This window comes from Caretta caretta, chromosome 4 (genome assembly GCF_965140235.1).
Source record: "Caretta caretta isolate rCarCar2 chromosome 4, rCarCar1.hap1, whole genome shotgun sequence".
NCBI classification, from domain to species: domain Eukaryota; kingdom Metazoa; phylum Chordata; order Testudines; family Cheloniidae; genus Caretta; species Caretta caretta.
In genome coordinates, this window is record NC_134209.1 from 67,698,244 (window position 1) to 67,721,292 (window position 23,049).

The 23,049-nt window shown below is 40.7% G+C and overlaps 1 protein-coding gene across 1 annotated transcript in view; it reads right to left on the reverse strand.

Moving 5' to 3' along the window:
* IQCM (IQ motif containing M) overlaps window positions 1–22,276 on the reverse strand; it is a 118,536-nt gene extending 96,260 nt beyond the window's left edge. The window contains exons 1-4 of the mRNA XM_075127376.1: window positions 22,051–22,276; window positions 15,017–15,120; window positions 9,750–9,826; window positions 978–1,164 (exon numbers count right to left, since the gene is read on the reverse strand). Of these exons, the coding sequence (XP_074983477.1) occupies window positions 978–1,164; window positions 9,750–9,826; window positions 15,017–15,120; window positions 22,051–22,276 (594 nt within the window). The remainder of the gene's footprint in view (window positions 1–977; window positions 1,165–9,749; window positions 9,827–15,016; window positions 15,121–22,050) is intronic.
* Between the last annotated feature and the right edge of the window lie 773 nt (window positions 22,277–23,049).

The following is a 23,049-nucleotide window of genomic DNA, read 5'->3' on the forward strand; positions in this document are numbered from 1 at the left end:
AATTGTTCACCCTCTATAACACTGATAGAGAGATATGCGCAGCTGTTTCTCTCCCCCCCCTCCCCGCAAGTATTAATACATACTCTGGGTTAATTAATAAGTAAGTAAAAAGTGATATTATTAAATACAGAAAGTAGGATTTAAGTGGTTCCAAGTAATAACAGACAGACAGAACAAAGTGAATTACCAAGCAAAATAAAATAAAACCCGCAAGTCTATGTCTAATAAAACTGAATATAGACAAAACCGCACCAGTTCCAGTAAGCTTCCTTTTACAAACTAATCTCCTTCTAGTCTGGGTCCAGCAATCTCTCACACCCCCTGTAGTTACTGTCCTTTGTTCCAGTTTCTTTCTAGGGGGTGGAGAGGCTCTCTCTTTAGCCAGCTGAAGACAAAATGGAGGGGTCTCCCCCTGGCTTAAATAGACTTTCTCTGAGGGTGAAGACCCCCTCCTCTCTCCTATGCAAAGTCCAGCTCCAAGATGGAGTTCTGGATTCACCTGGACAAGTCACATGTCCATGCATGACTCACAGTTTCTTACCAGGTAGCAGCCATGGGTCACATGCTACCTTGAATGTCCTCAAGTAGACTTCTTATGTGGATTGGAGCATTCCAAGATCCATTGTACTTTAAGTGCTTCTTGATTTGCACATTCCTTTCTCAATAAGCTGACCAAATGCTTTACAAAGGTTACTTAAAAATCAAGCCAGTACACAGCCAATATTCATAACTTCGAATACAAAAATGACACACACATACAAATAGGATTAATAGATTCAGGAGATCGTAACCTCTACAGAGATATGTTACATGGCATGTGTATCATAAAACATATTCTAGTTATGTCATATATACATTCATAAGCATATCTCCATAAAGCCTTATGGGGGGGCACTGTCATAGCTACTTTCCAAGAATTTTAACACTACCCAGACACAATGAATTACAGTATGTGAAATTAACATCTGACACATTACCTTGGTCTTTATTCTGTTGAATCTGGTACGTTCAAGCCATCCTCTGACATATTTCTGAATATAAATGGATGCTCTAATTACTTTTCTGCAGCTAGGGTCCTTTCTGGCATGAAAAGCCTCAAAGACTTCTAAGTGTGGTCCAATTCTTTTGACCTTTTCCTGAGTTTTAATGACAATACATTTTCCACTAGAAATTAAAACATAAAAGATTTTTTTAATTTATTTTTCAATAGTGTAGAGCATGCAACACAAACTATAAAATCAAAATTCTAGCAAAGGAATTGATATAATTTGAATCTAAAATAATTGTAGAATGCATTCAAGGCTTTAAAATAAGTATTTAGCCATTTACCATCCACTATTACTAAATTAGCATCCAAAATTTGTTGTGTTTTACAGACATGTAGATCAGCACATTCCCTACTAGGCTGCAAATATTAAAGGATTTTTTAAAAAATGTTACATGTCAAAAAGAACATATTTTTCAGTTTTCAAGTTTTTGTATTTGATTACAAAACATAGTAAATGAAAAAGAGTACTAGATTCAATACAAGAATGTCTCCTTTTCAATCAAGGATCTGAGGAAGATGAAAATAAACATTGTAAATCTTCCTTTTTCTGAAGGTATAATCATGAGTGGAAATAATCATTTCATAGTTAAAGTCATAACTAGCTTTGTATTATAAAGCCAACTGTGATTCTATTTCCCACACCTAGACTGTGCCAAGACTAAACTACTCCACCAGAAATATAATTGAGTACCTTTGTCACAGGAGAATGTTTTTTTTTTTAATTTGGTATTAATTGAACAAAATGCTAGTAAGATATGAAAGTTTGAAAAACTGAGCTTCTCCCATTTGAATGTTTCCTCTGTGTGTGTGGTTTGTTTTGGGGGTATGTTTGTTTTGGAGAGGGTTTAGCCCTATGAAGCTGAAATGTGTCTTGTCCTGCCCATCATACCTTCTCCCTATATTCAAGTCATTACAGCATTTTCACATTATACCCTCTATGTATAATCCACAAACACAACCTACCCTTATCTACCATTCTACCATATGCCGCAAAACCCAATCAGCCATTCTCTCTCTCTCTCTGTTAGAAACACTTTTGATTTATTGTATTCACCTTTCCAAAGTGGATCTGTGACTCCACCACTCACATACAATCAGATACACATTCTGACCACTTCCATTCTACAAATAATAAAATTATAATAATAATACCTAGCTCTTATACAAGATTTTTCACAAGATACTGATCAACACTGGCCCGGATTCACTCATGCACCAGCAGGGGCAGTTTACTCAAATAAAGGGCAAGTAGCGTTTACATCGCTGTCCTCCACACAGGTTTTTTCTAGGGGATGGCAGCTTTAATTTGCCATTGAGGTTCCACAGCAATTGTAACATAAAAAGCTTCTTAAGAAATATATTGAATCCATTCATTCCCATGACATCCTGGCTCCAACCCTTTCCTAGACAGTGTTGCCCATTTTGCAGGCAGTTCTGGTCTGCACTGCGACATCAGATGGAGCAGAGGCTAAGGGTGGCCTCTTGTCATACTTTTCACCACCAGCTGCCAATAGCCCTAAGATGGTTTGATCCACTGGCCACAAAGCCCAGAGTGCATCATTCTCTCAAACAGGCTAGACAGAAAGAGCCTCACCTATGCGCTATGCTACAGGTAAAGGGGAACTGACAAGCAGAATGTACTGTTTTTTTCTTGTTCATCCTTTCAAAACTTTGAAAAATGTCAGAAATGTTTATCATAGACCCTTATCTACATCATGAGGATGATTCATACTGTGGCGTCACTTGAGATGGAGTTAAGATTGCCTGGGTTCTCTCACCTCTACTTTCAGACTTACAAACATTAAGGTTACATTTTAGATTTTCTAACTTTCTGGGTTTCTTTCCCCCAAAGTAAGATTTGTAAGGGTTCTTTTTCTCATAAAAGTTATCCTGAACTCCAGCTTAATACTGTTGTCTGGGGAAATCATTTATAATTCTGTTCATTCCACTCACACTTGGTCAACATTCACTCTGGGTCAACTCATATCCTTTTGGGGGCTTTTACAACACAAATATGGAAGATATGAGGACCTGGAGATCAGCCCTATTTAGAAGATGGGAATATACAAGCAAATCCTCAGTAGGTTCAGGGGCAGCTGTCAGCTCCTTAAACTTCCATGTAAAGCCAAATGTGAGTGAACTGCAGTGCAGATCTAAGGGCAATATATTGCATAACTTTCACTATCTAAAGTTTTGAGGTTTACATGGGCTCATAATGGGGATTAGAAAATTGAATCACATGTTTTCTGATTTTTTTAAATAATCTTTTAATTTAATAATATGCCATTTACATGTGCCTATTTATAACTCTGTACAAAAGTACAATATTGTGAATTGGCACTGGAAGACAGGCAACCTATTATGATTATACCAGTATTTTGTATTGGCCTTAATGACAATAAAATAACAAAATGCTATTTTCATGTTACACTGTTCTTTCTTATATGTGTCATTGCTTAATATGAAAGTTTGATATTTATGTTAATTCCTGGATTATGTGATTTCTATTATTTATACCACCTCTAATACTTTTCTTTTTTTATGAGAAAATATGTTCCCTGTTCTTAATAGAGAAGAAGAATAAATTAAGAGTGATTTTTACTATTTCAAGTTTAGAATACACCAGATAAAAAAAAATTAGGTATGATGTTTGAAAAGAAACTGCTGTTAAACTATAATCTTATCAGCATTAATACATATTACACCAGTTATAAATTTTGGTTCAGATATTGCTACTAATTAGTTTTGGCTGATATTGAAGTATTTTGCATGCCCCATGTATAAAAGCTGTTGGCCCATCTGTTAATAGGTTGGAAATGATTAAGGGATACTTATTTTCGCTGTTGTAAAGGCCAAATAGTTTTCAAGCTGCAAATTTGTGACAAAAAACTAACAGGGTTGCCAAGTTCAGGACCTGATTTTGCAGAAAAGTTTTGATGTCTAATACTGCCTTGGGCCACCATATCATCTACAAACCTACAGTATGTATAGGCAAATATCCACCCTCCTTTGACAGGACCAGCCTACCTACTTTGTTCAAACGTAATTTATAATAGAGTTGCAATTTATTTTGATTTGGTTGATCTGCTATCAACCCAAGTCAAGAGGTTTCTGCTTCACATATATTGACCTGCGGTTCCCTGATACTCATATCTGGGTAGCTAGTGATATACAAGTTTGTGAAAAGAAAAGGAGGACTTGTGGCACCTTAGAGACTAACCAATTTCTTTGAGCATAAGCTTTCGTGAGCTACAGCTCACTTCATCGGATGCATACCGTGGAAACTGCAGCAGACTTTATATACACACATTGTTTTATGATCTCTGTGTGTATATAAAGTCTGCTGCAGTTTCCACGGTATGCATCCGATGAAGTGAGCTGTAGCTCACGAAAGCTTATGCTCAAAGAAATTGGTTAGTCTCTAAGGTGCCACAAGTCCTCCTTTTCTTTTTGCGGATACAGACTAACATGGCTGCTACTCTGATACAAGTTTGTGGTTTCAGTTTAGTCTCCAAGAAATATTTTTACTATTTTAATATTTCATGTTATAAATTCACCAAGTAATTTCCAGGACTGGCATTCTGCATCAACACCACTACAACAGAGTTTTATCAAGGCCCTGTAGCTGCCACTGGAGCTGAGAGCATGCCGGCCTTGTCAGTGTGCCTAGTTCCACATCTACATGTAATATCTGAAAATCGTTCCAGGACTCCATGCAGATGAAGAAAAGTCAACATTAATTATTATTTAATATCTGTATTGTTATAGCACCTAGATTCCTCCACCAGATTCCCACTGTTATAGGCACTATGGAAACATCTAGGACTAGATGATCCCATCCCTTACTTGGCCATGCAGGGAAGAGAGAGGGACTAAGACTCACTTTCTCTCTTACATCCCTGCTTGGATTGCATTGCAAATCTACCTATAGTGAGGAGAGCAAGTGGACAACCATGAAGAGTGGTGGAGAGTGGGAGGACACTGGTTCTTCTTCCCTCTGATCAGGGGGTCCATCTTAACCTATTTTTTCTACAGAGCAATGGAGGAACTCAAGAAGGAATTGTGGTTCTGAGTCACAATTGGTTCTGTGGTTTGCTCTTGGTATGAGACAGCTTCTCAGGACAAGTTGTAAACTTACAATGTAGCCCAGGGTAAATTATAGTTCCTGTCCTAAATTATTATTTATTATTTGTATTATCATAGCCCTATGTGCCATAGACGTGGAACAGAACCTCACTGCACTAGGTGCTGTACAGACACAGAACAAAAGATGGTCCCTTCCCCAAATTGCTTACTATCTGAGTATAAGACAAGAGACACATGGATACAAACAGATAGAAAGGGAAGTACATGGAAACAATGAGACAATATTGGTCAGTATGACAGGCAATGGTCTTGATACAGTAGTGACCTGTTAAATTTTATTATAGGCATCACACCAAAGGAGAATTTTAAATAGGGTTTTGAAGGAGATTAATGAGGTGGCTTTGCAGATGTTTATGTGGAGCTGCACCCAAGAGTGAGGGGTAGCATAGCAGAAACTAAAAAGTTGGAAAATGTAAAAAGTGCGTGATTGAGGCTGGCATAAAGAGCCAATCAAATGGGAGTAGATATTTCAATAATGAATGAGAGATGATAGATAAAGGGGGAAAAGGCTGCAAAAGTCCTTGGAAGTGAAGACAAGTAGTTTATGTTTGATAAAATAAAGAAGGGGGAGCCAGTGAAGGGATGCAAAAAAGGGATGACAAAGTAATGGTCTAGGATAATGGACTTTGCAGCAGCATTCTAAATCGATATGAGATGGACAAGATTGCATTTGTCAAGCCCAGAGAAAAGAATGTTGCAGAAATCAAGATGCAAGATGATTAGAGCTAGATGAGAATTTGAGCTGTGTGGTTGCATAGGAAAGGCCATATCTTAAAGATGTTATGAAAAAAGAATTAGCAAGATTTAAATATAGCCGTGATGTAAGTGCCAAGAGATGTCCTAAAGAGTTTGCATTTTGCAAGTCTATAGAATTGTCCATCAGATGATCCCCAACTATTTCAGACACTCTTTGCAGTGTCCTTGAGCCATGAGAAACCTCAGAGAAAGAATGTGGGAATGTAGTGAGGTATACTGGTATGGAGAAGGGGGGGAGGAGAGGAGATAAATCAACAACAAAAAATCTCCATCAACCCAAATCCCTAGTCACAAGGAACTTCCCTATAGTTCTACCATATAATCTCAGTCCTCCATTCCATCTGGACGAGGAATATTTCAGCCTAAGCTTTTCTCAAACAAACTAGACAATATATCCCTGTGCAGAGGACCAGAACAAGATCTACATCCCATTTAAATATCAATTATGTGTGAGATTTAAGGGATGCACAGGCCCTTTGTTGGACCTCTTCGTTTGGTGAATCTCACCTATTACATCATATCCTGCCATTTTCTCATATATACAGTTCCATACATTGCAGCCAAAGCTGATGGAAAGATATGACTCAAGCTTTCAGTTGTCACAGATGAAGAGTTCTTTGGAGATATATAAAAAGCATTCAAATAAAATATTTAGGGCTGTCAATTAATCACAGTTAATGGATGCAATTAAATAAAAACAAATTAACGTTTTTTTTAAATTAGCGTTAATCGCACACCTCTGGCTGTGGCCAGAAAGAAAGGGAGACATGGCTGGTCTTATAGGTGTGTGAGGGGGACCACAACCCAGACTGCTGTGCTCAGGGGGGTGCCGCTGCATGCCTCAGGGCAGGGGTGCCCGTCCTCCTGCCACCCTGCTCCACTGCTGCTCCTGCCTCCTCCGCCCCCACCCCACCCCCCCAGCTAAGCTGCTCTGGACTGGGAGCCTGCCTCCTGAGCAGAGAGGGGGTGGGGGCTGATGTTGGGTTGTTCCCCTCCATCCACCCATGTACCTGGTTGCTGATGCCCATTCAGGAATGAGTGCTGCTGCCTGCAACTGCTGCTGGCTGAAAATGCATCCAAGCTCCTAAGTGCTCTGCTTAAAGAGACAACGCTCCCCTTCTCCCCTACACACACATGCTCTCACACCAAACCAAAATCTAAAATGGGGCCCCTGGGGCCCCAGAGGTGGCCAGAGGTCTGCAAGATGGCAGTAGGCTCCGGCAAGATGCAATCCCCATGAGACAGCACAGAGCCCTCCTTGAGCTGCAAGCTGAGTGCCAGGTACCATGAGCTGCAGCAGCGGCGCAGAAGTAAGTAACATCCAAAATATTTAAATAAATGGCATTCTATTGTGGTTTAACAGCGCAATTAAAATTGCAATTAATTGCAACTATTTTTTAAGCTCGTGATTAATTTTTTTAATATCATTTGACAACCCTAAAAATATTCTATACTGGTTGTGTCTCTGGCTCATGAAATAATTTTTCTTGGTTGGATTTAGATTTAAACTGTGACACCAAGGGGGAAAGATGAGTAACTAACCCTGGATCTATTTACTTCATCTGCAAATTTAATTTTTAAATGAATAATATAGAGTGCTACCAACATGAACTTTCCTGGAAAATCTGTCAAGCACTTTCTCTAATGATTATACATCTTAGAAGTACAATAAATGAAAGGATTACCACTGAAATCATATTAATCTACAAAGGATTAACAGCATACTGTTGAAAGACTTCAATAGAGAATAAGTGATTTATTAATGAACTGCAATAGGACACTATCTGAGATTTTAAGAATGCAATGAACTATTCGTATATATTGTGCTGAAGGAGAGCATAGAAGCTGGAGCAACAAAAGTTCAAAAGGACTCTAAGAAAGAATGTTTATATAAAGAAAACACTTCACACTGTAGAGAATAAAATGGTTAGATAGTAACCGTGGAGTATAATATATCATATTATTTAGTCTTACTCCCTAGATATTATTTACTCATTTTCTCTCTGAGTTCTTGCCAGTTGTGTTCTCATTTTAATTTAGAATTTTAAACTTTTAGATACGTTATATGAAAGGTCTCATGTTACAAAAAGGAATTGAATCGTATTGAACTTCTGAACCTATTGGAATAGAGAATGAAGCGCCGATTTCCTACTGGTACTGGGTGTTCTCTCTAAATATGAAAAACACTCCTACTGCATATAGAGCCCCTTCTCTTTGGCAATATGCAGCTTAGCTTTTAAAATTTCCAACACAAAACTGGAAATTATTTTCCCAGTATATTTCCCCTGTTTATAGCAGCAGCAATTATAGATAGCAAATATAGCAGTCAGGCATTTCAAGTTAATGACAAGCTGAGTTCACCTCTTCAAGGCAATCATCAGGGCTCTAGATTCAGTAGCCAGGCCTATTCATCTAATCACTTAAGCACATGCTCAACTTTAACTTGACTTAACTTTAAATCAATGGGATTTTAAAACATGCTTAAATGCTTTGAAGTTAAAATTAAGCAAGTGCTTAAGTGCTTTACTGAATATGGATGCAGTAATGAATCAGGACCCCTTGATGACTTCTAAGTTATTGCATAAATAAAAGCACACACACACACACTGTATGGATGAGAGGAATTTTGATTACCAGGTTATTATAATTCAAACTGACAAAATATGGATATGAAAAAACAATATTTAAACACAAAAATCCATCTCAAATTGTTCACTGTTTGAATGTTCACGGATTGTAACTTATAATTAGGCCCATACCAAATTCATAGTTCATTATGGTCAATTTCATGGTCAGAGGATTTTTAAAATTGTAATTTTCACAACTTCAGCTATTTAAATCTGATATTTCAAGGTGTTGTAATTGTAGGGGTCCTGACCCAAAAAAGGAGCTGTGGAGCAGTCACCAGGTTCTTGTAGGGTGGATTGCAGTACTGCTACCCTTACTTCTACATTGCTGTTGGCGATGGCGCTGCCTTCAGAGCTGGGCAGCTGGAGATCGGGGGCTGCTGGCCAGGAGCCCAGCTCTGAAGGCAGAGCAGCTGCCAGCAGCAGTGCAGAAGTAAGGATGGCATGGTATGGTATTGCCATCCTTACTGCTGTGCTGCTGCCTGCAGAGCTAGACCCTCAGTCAGCAGCTGCCACTCTCTGGCCACCCAGCTCTGAAGGCAGTGCAGAAGTAAGGGTAGCAATACTGTGACCCCCATAAAATAATCTTGCGACCTGCCCCCCTCAAGTTCCTTTTGGGTCAGGACCCCCAGTTTGCGAAATTCTCGTCTCCTCTGTGATATCTGTACAGTATAGCATAAAAGCACATAAAAGACCAGATTTCATAGGGGGAGACCAGATTTTACCATCCCAGACACGTTTTTCATGGCCATGAATTTGGTAGAGCCCTACTTATAATACTCTAGGGAAACAAAGTGCTACTTTAAGACCAGCTGCTAAAGTTGGCTCAAGAACAGTTCCAACTTCAAGCTAGAAGACAAAGAAATTCAATGGATTGAGCCCCCAGGGCTAATCCTACAATTAGTTTCATGCTCTCAGTGCCCACTGGTGCTAGTGGGAGTTGAGGATACTGAGCAACTGAAAGGATTATGCTGTTGGACCACAACTGTGGAGTTTTACATCATAATATTCAAAATCTAGGATGTTTGCTTCTTTTCTGGAAATCATTTAACCTCTAATTAAGGCAAATAAAAGCTCTCTCTTCCATCTCACCTTTACAAAATAACCAGAAAAACAATACAAAAACAACAATTGGCTATGACTTTCCAGAAAGATTTGTACAAAAGAAGCACCTGCTAATCTTCCTTTTTGATTCAGGAGCAATAGTTACAGCTTTCTTTAATTTGTCATCTTGTAAATCTGTTGTTATCTAGAAAGACAGAGATAAAACTAGTGAACTCTACAGGAGAAATCCATGACAATTCATACTGCCAAATATTTTTTAAAAATATAAATATTAAAACGTTTAATTTACACAGGACTTTGTTGAAAGAACCTATGCTGCTAAAATAGATAAACCTAGTCTAACCATAGCAGTGAATGGTAGTAATGAGCCCATCAACAGTCTGCCTTGTTTCTAGATTGCAGATTCAGAAAAGTCTTTTCTTTCTTGCCTCCACAAAACAGTGGAACAGAGGGAAAATTCATTTGAATAAAATTCTACAAATACTTAAATTAAGACAAGACAAAAAAAGGATAGGGATTGACTACCACATTTTTCTTTTTAAGCCAGTTAGTTATATATTACAGGATGACATCAGGCTCTATATTTTCTTTAAGATCCAGCTCTAGTGTTGCACCATGGTTATTTTCATCTTCTTTAATGGGATAAGTTACTTGTCAAAGGCTTTCATATAATATGGTCCACCAAAGATACTGCATGCAGTTGCAATATCTGTCACACTGGGCTCTCCACATATAGGTGAGCACACTCTGAATCTTTGGGAGTGGAGATTGGTATGTTAGAGAGACAGAGAGAGGGGGGGATTCTCCTTTGTCAGGACCAGACCAGTTCACAACTAAGTGTCGAGAGAGCAAAGGTGAGCTATCACATTTGTAGAAGATATGTAGAGGAGAGATTTGTTTTTTCCCTGAAAAATACTTTTCTAAACATAAATAACTGCCACGTTGCTAACTATTTATTTCAAAACTAAACATTAACATAAATTATAACATTTTGATGAACAGGACTGCTAATAAAACAGTAACACCCTTGGGACTTAGTAATAATATCTCAAATATTTTGTACTTTCAGAATGAACTGATCCCTTAAGTACTTTTTTTTACTGAGTATCCTGAAGTATGCTACTTTCCCTCGATTTGTATGTCAGAGTCACCCCTTAGAATGTAAAAGGGGCAGGGGTGAGGAGCACATCATAAAGTTTTGTTGTTAAAAGTTTGCACAATGGTACTCTTTGCTACACTCTCACAGCAAGAGATTTAAAAGCCAGCTTTATCTTCCCAATACCTTCACAGTGCAGCAAAGCATGTGTTTGACTCAGAAAGAACTGTACCTACATCACACTATGATGATCCACTTGCCAGTTCATTCATTCTGTCTCTCAGTTACAAGATGAATTTAACTGGCTGTTATAGCAATATGCACTGTGCTGTTTAGAGAAGAAATTGTCTCACCTAGATATCTTATACTGAGTTTCCCTTCCACAGCCCTCCAATAATAGTGTTCTCCCATCACCGTCTGCCACCACTCTTCAAGGCCAGTTCCTCTCTACAGCCTTCCGAAGGTACTTCAACCTTATGATTATCCAACAATCACAGCTCCTTTCCTCCACTTCTCATTCTACCTTTAAAGATCCAGTCATGCGGTTCAGCAAGTCTTGCAATCTTTCTTCTTGGCTTGACCCCTGCTAAATTCAAAGCCTTCTGTCTGAAACAGGAACACCCTACAATAAAGACCTTCCTCCATTTTATAAGCCACCTGTTATCTTCTTCACCAGCACAATCAACTCCTCTACTGCTTCCCAGTCCTGTTGCTCCCCAACCCACTCTGCCATCTGCATGGCAGGAATTCAGAGAAAAGCTTACTAAGTGTTATAAGTCTCAGCTTTGTCTCACAGGCAGTGATGCTTTGTGAGCAGAGTAATTATTCCAGACTAAAGCCACTTTTATTCCAAAATAGAGTGTCCACACAAGAAGCTATTCTGTAATAACTTATTCCACTGTACGTATGCCAATTTTCCCTTGTAGACTAAGCATAAGGGGTTATTCAGTAAGAGTTTAAGGTTCTTTATCCAGAGCAAGAATTTCAGTCCTTTTATTGTACCTCAAAAACAACAGCTTTAGCTTTAAATTAATCTAAAATGGAATGAAAAGGTTTCAAAATGTCACTTTAAACAGCTCCAAATTGTGTGAAATACGGAGATTTGGGGGGATTTTTTTTTTTTTTTAAGACCAACAACATTTCAGGAATTTGACTGAGAAAGTCATGAGAGACTGAAAAAAGGTAAGTGGGTTAGAATAAAAGCTGAAAGTCAACACTAACTATTGGATAGCTGACGCTGTGCTCTCACCTGCTACATTTTTTCACGTGAGCTATCTCAGGCTTTGTTCAGTTCAGAATATCACATAAGCCAGTTTGTATAGGGAAATTCAAAACTATGGAGCCACCTTGTTTAGATAGTACTATTGTTTGCACTCTTGCGCTGTGGTTCAAGGCTGGCAAGTGCTTGCTCATAACTAAAAGTGTATTCGTTTTAAAGAACGCTCTTCCTCCTGTTGAAGGTCATGGAAATAACCCTACTGAAGTAAGAATTGTGAGCAAACCATAACTACATCCTATACTGTCTCAATGAAAACAACTCAATCCAAAATAATGGCACTCTAGTAATGCTACAGTTCGCCTATACAATCCATTATCCATTATCCACTTTCCCATATGCCTTTTAGTGAAAAAGGTTGTCAAATATATTTAAAAGTTTAATGAACCCATTTAACTTTTTTGTTTCTTAATTTTCCAAAGAGTACATTAAAGCCATTCTAAACAAACAACAACAATACCCCTTGTGTGTAGATGTAAGTGAGGCTACCGGCACTTTCTGGGTCTGCTCATTGTTTTCTCAAAATTTGTATTCTATGTCTGGTGCATTTTCTGTCATAAAATGAAAGCAATTAGAACTGTAAAAATATTCTACAAGCTGGTTTTATTTCTATGTGAAACATGTTCACTACCAAAAGCTTGTCTTTTCAGATGGCTTTATTTTTGGTCATGGTTTAGGTTTAGTTTGTGTTTCAGTTTTTCCTCTGTTAATTTGGACCGTTCCCTTTTAATTGGATTACCTATTGTAACTAAATTCCATGCAAGTGAAAATGCCAAAAGTTAAACACACCTTGCTTAAACACTAACTTACTCACCTGAGACTTGCCTGTTTAAGGCCTACATAGAACATTAACCCAGTGTTCACAACAGTTGTTAGCAATGGGTTCCCCAACCCAATTGTGAAAACTGCTTAACTGCACTGTAGAAAGGACAGAACAATTTTCAGAACCGTTATAGAAAGTATCTCAATCATGTTCTGTAACAGGAAAATGGTTTTGTCCCATACAAGATAATCAAACTGTCTTCACCACAAGCTCAGGAGCACCTGTTGCTCACAACCATTGTCCACAATGGGTCAATTCTATAATGTAGAGTAGGGTTTAGAGTCAATGCCATCTTCTATGGGTCTCCCAAGAAAGCTTTTTTAATCACCGTTTCTGATATGATAAAGGGCAATACTGGAGATTTACTGGCAATTATATTCCCTATGAGAGGCCATTTGTAAAATACAAAAATGAAGACTAGTGGCATGAGCAAGAGATCCCAAAATACCTTCATATGTGTATGTATAGATTGATACTTTACGCCGACATCTACATTAGAAGCTAGGGATGTGATTTCCTGGCTCATGTACACATACTCATGCTAGTTCTCATCAAACTAGCAACAGTATAAATAATGCAGCTGTAGTAGCATTGGTACCTGCAGTGATGGCGTGGCTTAGCCGTGCTGAGTACAAACCTGCCTGAAACCAGTGAGTATGTACTCTGCAGGGTTAAGCCTTGCCTTTGCTGCTGCTACCCACGCTACCATGGCTACACTATTTATATTCGCTTGTAGCTCGATAAGAGCTTGCACGACTATGTGTACACGAGCAAGGGAATTACCCCCCTGGTTGGTGGTGTAGACATAGCCTACGACACATATCTGCATGGATATTTTGTCTTCTATCTTTTGTTTTACATTCCATGTCTTATTTTAAGTATTGTGACTATTTAATTTAGCAATAATCCTATATTCAATATTATCTACCTCCAGATGAAATACACTCCCCAGTTGTGGTTCTCACTATTGTCTTTGAGAATCAACTGACTCATAGGGTAATTCACAATTCTGACCAAAAAAACAAGACAAGAGGGAGAGTGCTTATGGAACAAAGGCTGGATTCAAAGCATTTTCCAAAGGATACACAAAACAATTGACTATATCCACCTGAAAGTTTCATTTACTTGAGTCACCATCATTAAAAGAGACATTTAACGATAACATCATGAAATTGCAGAGTTGCTAGGGTTCCAGCTGCGACTACCCAGAATCCTGTCCAAATCAACTTAAGCTATCAAACCTCTGCCCTTCTTTCATACTTTGTTTTATTCACAGATCGAGCCCCTCCTTTTAAGAACAAAAGGAACATTTAAAGAAAAGAAACCCTCCCACTTTTCGTACTGCAAGCCTTTCAACCTTCACAGGAATTCCCAGATAAGCTGAAATATGTAAGAAAACAAAGATTTTATGAAGTAGAATAATATATTCAGCTCTAAAAATTAAAGATACTTGCTACTGTAAATACTATAAATAACCTGTAACACACTGTACCTCCTAACCATTTTTGCTAAGAAATAAAATATATTTAACTTTTGTTAAATGATTTCATTTCATTTCAGACTTTGCATCAGTTGTAACTGTACAGACTGGAGTAAACATCACCCTTTGGAGTGATGCATGTTTTTCAGTATTTAATGTCTAAGCATTGTTTTTAAAATCACTGAGACTTGAATTGTTACAGTCCTATTGCTACACCTCATTTCAGAGGGCTGGATCAGTTTCTGCATTTTTTTTTAAGCCCAGTAGAGGAAGCCTCATATTGATGAAGAGTACAGTGTAAGATAAATTTGGCAAAACAAAACGATTGTGGTAACAAATGATGTGAATAACAAACTGGAAATAGATCTAATTCCTTCTCTCAAAGAAAGTTTGGATTGTCTAGAAAAAGGGATTTAAACATGTGATGATAGCATGTATTAGCTAACACATGCTAATTAACATGCTTTAAATGTCTAGTGTAGAAAGACCTTTAACACATGCGACACTGGTCAAGTTTAAGCCTCGTCTCCCTGGATACATGGAAGCATTTGAAAGATTTTGGTGAAATTAGAAACATGACTAGTATAGCCTTCTAATGAGAAGCCTCAAAAGAAAAACACCATTAAGTGTACATATTTCTCATGCAATACTGTATTAGAAGTGATTCTTCATTTATCAGCTGAGAGCAGTTTTACATACCTCCTTGTCCGATTCTTTTATTATTGGCCTCTTTTGCTTCGCTTGTTTTTGCGCATTTAAAGGTTTCTGTGATACCTCCCCTCTCCAGTCCTGGTATGCTTTGCCTATAGAAAGATCAACACAGTTTAGAATACATTATTTACCCAAATTAAGTGTCCACTATTCCTACTGGGCCAAATACAGCCCTCATATTAGTAGGTGCAACTCCCAAAGATATCTATGGGAATGGCACCCACTTACTACAGGATCAATCTTGTAAGCGGGAACTACTTCCACAGCAAACTTCAGATAATTCTCACCCTGCCTGGGATCTGGTTGAATGACAACAAAAGTAGTAAAATCTCAAACATTGTTCCCTATGGGATCTGGTTTAATCCAGTCTCCCAAATAGTTTTCAGACAATTATAGAGAAAACTCCATTTCTGCAAGCCTTCTCCTCGGGCTTAGCTCAACATTCTGTCACAAACTAGCAACAAAGATCCCCCCAATAGCCTCTTTCTCTCCAGGTATTCTACAGGGAGATGCCCACAAGAAGTTCTCCAAATATCCCATCAGACCAAGGAAAAGGAAACTCCCGTATATTCCTGCTTCCTTTTCCAAGCATGCATTACTGCAAGATTTATGGTTCTCATGTGTCCTGAAATTACCAGCCAGAATGCCTCTATACAGGGCAAAAACCAGAAATGGGGCTGAGGTGGGCCTGGAATCCATTATAGAATGTCAGCTTGCTCTGTGATACATCTATGTGTCTGTCTAGATCAACACAGGGTATGTCTATATTGCAGCGGGAAGTGTGCCTCCCAGCCTGGGTAGACAGACTCGCAAGAGCTAGGCTCTAGCTAGCATGCTAAAAATAACAGTGCAGACACTGCTGCATGGATTAGCTACCCAAGTACAAATCTGTCTGACCACCTTAGGGGCTTGCACATGCCAAATGTCCACAGTGCTATTTTTAGCATGCTAGCTTGAGCAGTGTTTGTCTACCCAGGCTGGGAGGCACACTGCCAGTTCCAGTGTACATACCCCGGGAGCCTTGTGCCAGATCTCTATTTAGTTCATAATCTAGTATAATCGTATACTATATTTAAAATGTCCTAACAAGTAATTATTTTTATAAACATACTTTTCTGTCTTAAAAACAAAAGAAAGGCTATGCATCAGCTTGTGTTGAGTTACATATAATATCATTTTTTCCACTACTCTATGTCGGCTCTGAACAAACCTTTACCTGTCAGTTTTACCTGCCTTTTTTTAAGATGTTATGAGCCTCCACAGTTTTGAAAGTAGCAGAGTTTTGATTACATAACCGGGGCATCATTTGCTGTGGGGCAAGGGTGGCAGTGGTCCTTGCAGACCTTGGTTTGTATTCCCAAATTTTAATCGCTCTTAGGCAGCTGGCACTGTGGTGTCTCCTCCAGGCCCGTGGGGGCAGTTCTGGGACAGGCCAGGCCGGGGCTCCTAATCACCACATTTCTGCATCTTCCCTTCCCCCCCGTTTGCTGGACAGGAAGTAGCAGATGAAGCCTGGGCCAGAGCTGAGCATGAAAAAAGGTAGGCCCCAATCCCAGCTCGAGGCTGGCCTTTGGTGAGACTCAGTCCACTGCCCCAGCACAGTGCCCATCCCTATTCCCAGGACAGGACTGGGACACCACCTTTCTGCCCTCTCTGGGATTAGACCAGCCTGCTAAACCTCCCTGAGCAACTGCAGCCTTAGCGGGAAGGTGTAAGCGGGGATGCTGACACAACTTTGCCCACAACAAAGTTTTTCTGAAATGATGCCCCTGTTAACTTAAAGCTTAATTCAGTGAAAACTACTATACATTTACTCTAGATCATAAGTCCATCACAAATCTACCTAGGTGACTCCCAAAACTACTGGGCTAAAAACTATGTAGGGGTTAGGGAGGGGGCACCATTACCACCACCTCAGTTTTTCTTGAACAAGGATTGACCTGGCTTAGGCACACAATTCCAGGAGAGGTTTCACAGCTGTGAATCACAAGTGAAGACAGGCATCTCTTTCTGAGCCAGACTTAGATGCCCAAGTCCTTCTGAGACGTGGGGCATAAGCCACGACCCTCTCCTTAGCATTTCCTACTTCCTAGTTTAGGTGATTCCCAACTTGTTTCATTCACAAAAGAGATGCTGAATGCAGGTTAAGTTGAACAAGTGGAAATGTAAAAAGAAAAGGAGTACTTGTGGCACCTTAGAGACTAACCAATTTATTTGAGCATGAGCTTTCGTGAGCTACAGCTCACTTCATCGGATGCATACCGTGGAAACTGCAGCAGACTTTATATACACACAGAGAATATGAAACAATACCTCCTCCCACCCCACTGTCCTGCTGGTAATAGCTTATCTAAAGTGATCAACAGGTGGGCCATTTCCAGCACAAATCCAGGTTTTCTCGCCCTCCACCCCCCCACACAAATTCACTCTCCTGCTGGTGATAGCCCATCCAAAGTGACAACTCTCCACACAATGTGCATGACAATCAAGTTGGGCCATTTCCTGCACAAATCCAGGTTCTCTCACCCCCCACCCCCCTCCCAAAAACTACACACACAAACTCACTAGCCCGCTGGCAATAGCTCATCCAAAGTGACCACTCTCCCCACAATGCGCATGATAATCACGGTGGGCCACCCCCAGCACAAATCCAGGCCTTCTCACCCCCCCCACCTCCATACACACACAAACTCACTTTCCTGCTGGCAATAGCTCATCCAAACTGACCACTCTCAAAGTTTAAATCCAAGTTAAACAAGAACATCCGGGGGGGGTAGGAAAAAACAAGGGGAAATAGGCTACCTTGCATAATGACTTAGCCACTCCCAGTCTCCAGGGGTGTGTCTGTGCGGATTTGATCTTGTGCTTTTTCAGGAAGTTTCTTGAGCAAATGCTGTAGTTGCTTTTGGTAACTCTCAGTGGGATCATAGGGTAATGGCTTGTAGAAACTTGTGTTGGAGAGCTGCCGAGCAGCCTCTTGTTCATATTCCGACCTATTCATGACGACAACAGCACCTCCTTTGTCAGCCTTTTTGATTATGATGTCAGAGTTGTTTCTGAGGCTGTGGATAGCATTGCGTTCCGCACAGACACACCCCTGGAACCTCGACCTGGGATATTCTATCTACTACACAAGATCCATAAACCTGGAAATCCTGGGCGCCCCATCATCTCAGGCATTGGCACCCTGACAGCAGGATTGTCTGGCTATGTAGACTCCCTCCTCAGGCCCTACGCTACCAGCACTCCCAGCTACCTTCGAGACACCACTGACTTCCTGAGGAAACTTCAATCCATCGGTGATCTTCCTGATGACACCATCCTGGCCACTATGGATGTAGAAGCCCTCTACACCAACATTCCACACAAAGATGGACTACAAGCCGTCAAGAACACTATCCCCGATAATGTCACGGCTAACCTGGTGGCTGAACTTTGTGACTTTGTCCTTACCCATAACTATTTTACATTTGGGGACAATGTATACCTTCAGATCAGCGGCACTGCTATGGGTACCCGCATGGCCCCACAGTATGCCAACATTTTTATGGCTGACTTAGAACAACACTTCCTCAGCTCTCGTCCCCTAAAGCCCCTACTCTACTTGCGCTATATTGATGACATCTTCATCATCTGGACCCATGGAAAAGAAGCCCTTGAGGAATTCCACCATGATTTCAACAATTTCCATCCCACCATCAACCTCAGCCTGGACCAGTCCACACAAGAGATCCACTTCCTGGACACTACAGTGCTAATAAACAATGGTCACATAAACACCACCCTATACCGGAAACCTACTGACCGCTATTCCTACCTGCATGCCTCCAGCTTTCACCCTGACCACACCACACGATCCATCGTCTACAGCCAAGCTCTGCGATACAACCGCATTTGCTCCAACTCCTCAGACAGAGACAAACACCTACAAGATCTCTGTCAAGCTTTCTTACAACTACAATACCCACCCGCGGAAGTAAAGAAACAGATTGATAGAGCCAGAAGAGTTCCCAGAAGTTACCTACTACAGGACAGGCCTAACAAAGAAAATAACAGAACGCCACTAGCCGTCACCTTCAGCCCCCAACTAAAACCCCTCCAACGCATTATTAAGGATCTACAACCTATCCTAAAGGATGACCCAACACTCTCACAAATCTTGGGAGACAGGCCAGTCCTTGCCTACAGACAGCCCCGCAACCTGAAGCAAATACTCACCAACAACCACATACCACACAACAGAACCACTAACCCAGGAACTTATCCTTGCAACAAAGCCCGTTGCCAACTGTGCCCACATATCTATTCAGGGGACACCATCACAGGGCCTAATAACATCAGCCACACTATCAGAGGCTCGTTCACCTGCACATCCACCAATGTGATATATGCCATCATGTGCCAGCAATGCCCCTCTGCCATTTACATTGGTCAAACTGGACCGTCTCTACGTAAAAGAATAAATGGACACAAATCAGATGTCAAGAATTATAACATTCATAAACCAGTCGGAGAACACTTCAATCTCTCTGGTCACGCAATCACAGACATGAAGGTCGCTATCTTAAAACAAAAAAACTTCAAATCCAGACTCCAGCGAGAAACTGCTGAATTGGAATTCATTTGCAAATTGGATACTATTAATTTAGGCTTAAATAGAGACTGGGAGTGGCTAAGTCATTATGCAAGGTAGCCTATTTCCCCTTGTTTTTTCCTATCCCCCCCCCCGGATGTTCTGGTTTAACTTGGATTTAAACTTTGAGAGTGGTCAGTTTGGATGAGCTATTGCCAGCAGGAAAGTGAGTTTGTGTGTGTATGGAGGTGGGGGGGGGGGTGAGAAGGCCTGGATTTGTGCTGGGGGTGGCCCACCGTGATTATCATGCGCATTGTGGGGAGAGTGGTCACTTTGGATGAGCTATTGCCAGCGGGATAGTGAGTTTGTGTGTGTGGTTTTTGGGAGGGGGGTGGGGGGGTGAGAGAACCTGGATTTGTGCAGGAAATGGCCCAACTTGATTGTCATGCACATTGTGTGGAGAGTTGTCACTTTGGATGGGCTATCACCAGCAGGAGAGTGAATTTGTGGGGGGGGGGGGGGGGTGGAGGGCGAGAAAACCTGGATTTGTGCTGGAAATGGCCCAACTTGATGATCACTTTAGATAAGCTATTACCAGCAGGACAGTGGGGTGGGAGGAGGTATTGTTTCATATTCTCTGTGTGTATATAAAGTCTGCTGCAGTTTCCACAGTATGCATCCGATGAAGTGAGCTGTAGCTCACGAAAGCTCATGCTCAAATAAATTGGTTAGTCTCTAAGGTGCCACAAGTACTCCTTTTCTTTTTGCGAATACAGACTAACACGGCTGTTACTCTGAAAGTGGAAATGTATTAAGCCCATTTGACTGCTCTGTTCATGTGGCTAAGAAGCTTCCAGCCTAACTCACCAGCGTTCCCCATTACCCTGGTGTCCCATCAATAATAGTCATTCCAGGGAACACTGGCCTTCTGATTCCAGTTCCATTTATCAGGATTCATCCTTTCTATTTGATAAACATTTTAATATAAACATTAAAACAAATAATTGACACCCAAACCCTCATCCCCTGTCCCCTCCAGTGGAGGATGCTAGCATTTAGCCAATTTGGAGTCTCATGTTTATCACAGACTCACCTGGTTACATAGTTTGGGGTTTGTGGGCTGATTACATCGATGGTCACCCAGTAATAGTGCAGTGATGGAATCACTCTACTCCAAAAACCACAACCAGAAGCTCTCTCTCTATTGGGGTGTAACCCTGTTCAGTTTCTGACATGGCTCTGCTGGTGTCAAGGTTCCTCCCCCACTCTGAACTCTAGGGTACAGATGTGGGGACCTGCATGAAAAACCTCCTAAGCTTATCTTTACCAGCTTAGGTCAAAACTTCCCCAAGGTACAAAATATTCCACCCGTCGTCCTTGGATTGGCCGCTACCACCACCAAACTAATACTGGTTACTGGGGAAGAGCTGTTTGGACGCGTCTTTCCCCCCAAAATACTTCCCAAAACCTTGCACCCCACTTCCTGGACAAGGTTTGGTAAAAAGCCTCACCAATTTGCCTAGGTGACTACAGACCCAGACCCTTGGATCTTAAGAACAATGAACAATCCTCCCAACACTTGCACCCCCCCTTTCCTGGGAAATGTTGGATAAAAAGCCTCACCAATTTGCATAGGTGACCACAGACCCAAACCCTTGGATCTGAGAACAATGAAAAAGCATTCAGTTTCTTACAAGAAGACTTTTAATAAAAATAGAAGTAAATAGAAATGAAGAAATCCCCCCTGTAAAATCAGGATGGTAGATATCTTACAGGGTAATTAGATTCAAAAACCATAGAGAACCCCTCTAGGCAAAACCTTAAGTTCCAAAAAAGATACACAGACAGAAATAGTTATTCTATTCAGCACAATTCTTTTCTCAGCCATTTAAAGAAATCATAATCTAACACATACCTAGCTAGATTACTTACTAAAAGTTCTAAGACTCCATTCCTGGTCTATCCCCGGCAGAAAACCCAGCATAAGACAGACACACAGACCCTTTGTTTCTCTCCCTCCTCCCAACTTTTGAAAGTATCTTGTCTCCTCATTGGTCATTTTGGTCAGGTGCCAGCGAGGTTACCTTTAGCTTCTTAACCCTTTACAGGTGAGAGGAGCTTTCCCCTGGCCAGGAGGGATTTCAAAGGGGTTTACCCTTCCCTTTATATTTATGACAGCTGGCATAAGTGACCAGCTGCTCCTGCAAAAGAGCTAAACCAATTCTTTCTCAAATTAATCATGCTGGAGTGTCAGTGGCTCTCCTGGCTGGTAGTACTTCAGGATGAGGGCATCTGTTATTGTTTGTTTAAGCCTGTCAAATACTTGAAGTTGGGGACCTGTCTAGTCACACTCAAGATCCTGCCTTCTGAGCTGACTATAGGTTTCGCCAATGCAGCCAAGTGAAGACAGAAAATGTATCATTCTTATGAAGCAATGTGCCCCTTTCACATCCATTGGAGCTGGCAAGTTTGACTGCCTTGAACTTGTTTGGATCTGCTTTCTGTCTCTCTGCTGTGAACCAATGTCCAATGTATGTCACTTCATGCTGTTTGAATTGCATTTTTTCTGTATTGAGTTCAATGTTCCTGTCCCTGCATTGCTGTAGAAAAGCTTGTTTTCTTTCATGGTCCCATTGAGCTTCTGTATCATTGCTCCTTTCACCTGTAACAAGCATATCATCTACAATTATCTGAATCCCAGCACTCCTTCCAGAGCTTGGGAGAGTCTTCTCTGGAACACCTCTGGTATTGGACTAATGCTCATTGGCATGCTCAGCCATCTGTAGTGAATAAATGGTGTTGCAAAGTTTGTCAGCATGCTGGACTCTTGATCCAGGCTTGTGTGCTAAAACCCGTTCCTCACATCATAGATCATGACAAGTCTGGCTTTGGAAAGTTCTGGCAAGATATCATCAATTTTGGGCATTGGATACTGGAAATGGTTCAATGCACAATTCAATGGGTTTAGATCTATGCAGATGTGTAATTGGCCTGATGGCTTCTTTACCACCATCATGCCGCTTACTCAGGCTGTGCTGGTTTCTACAGGTGCTATGATACCCCTGCTTTCCAGCTCCATGTATACTGGATTACATAGTGCCACTGTAATTTCCGACATAGTAAGAACACAGGTTCCTTTGTGGAGCCTACTTCCAGTTTCCGTTTTCCTTTGAGGCACCCCTCATCTTTGAAAACATCCCCATATGCTCTAAAATTGCCTCTGTTGTCCAGGAGACTTCCCCTTTTGCTTTTTGCACTGTAGCTATAACATTCTAATGCTGAACCCTGATCAGATCCAGGATTTGTATTGCTGTATTCCCTAAGAGGGGTCTGTGGTGCTTACCATCCACCAGCACAAAACTTCAGTTGGTCCCATATGTTGTTTTTCAGGAAAGTTGTTATGAGGTCAGTTTCCTATGGCCTGCATTATTCTCTCATTGTACATAAT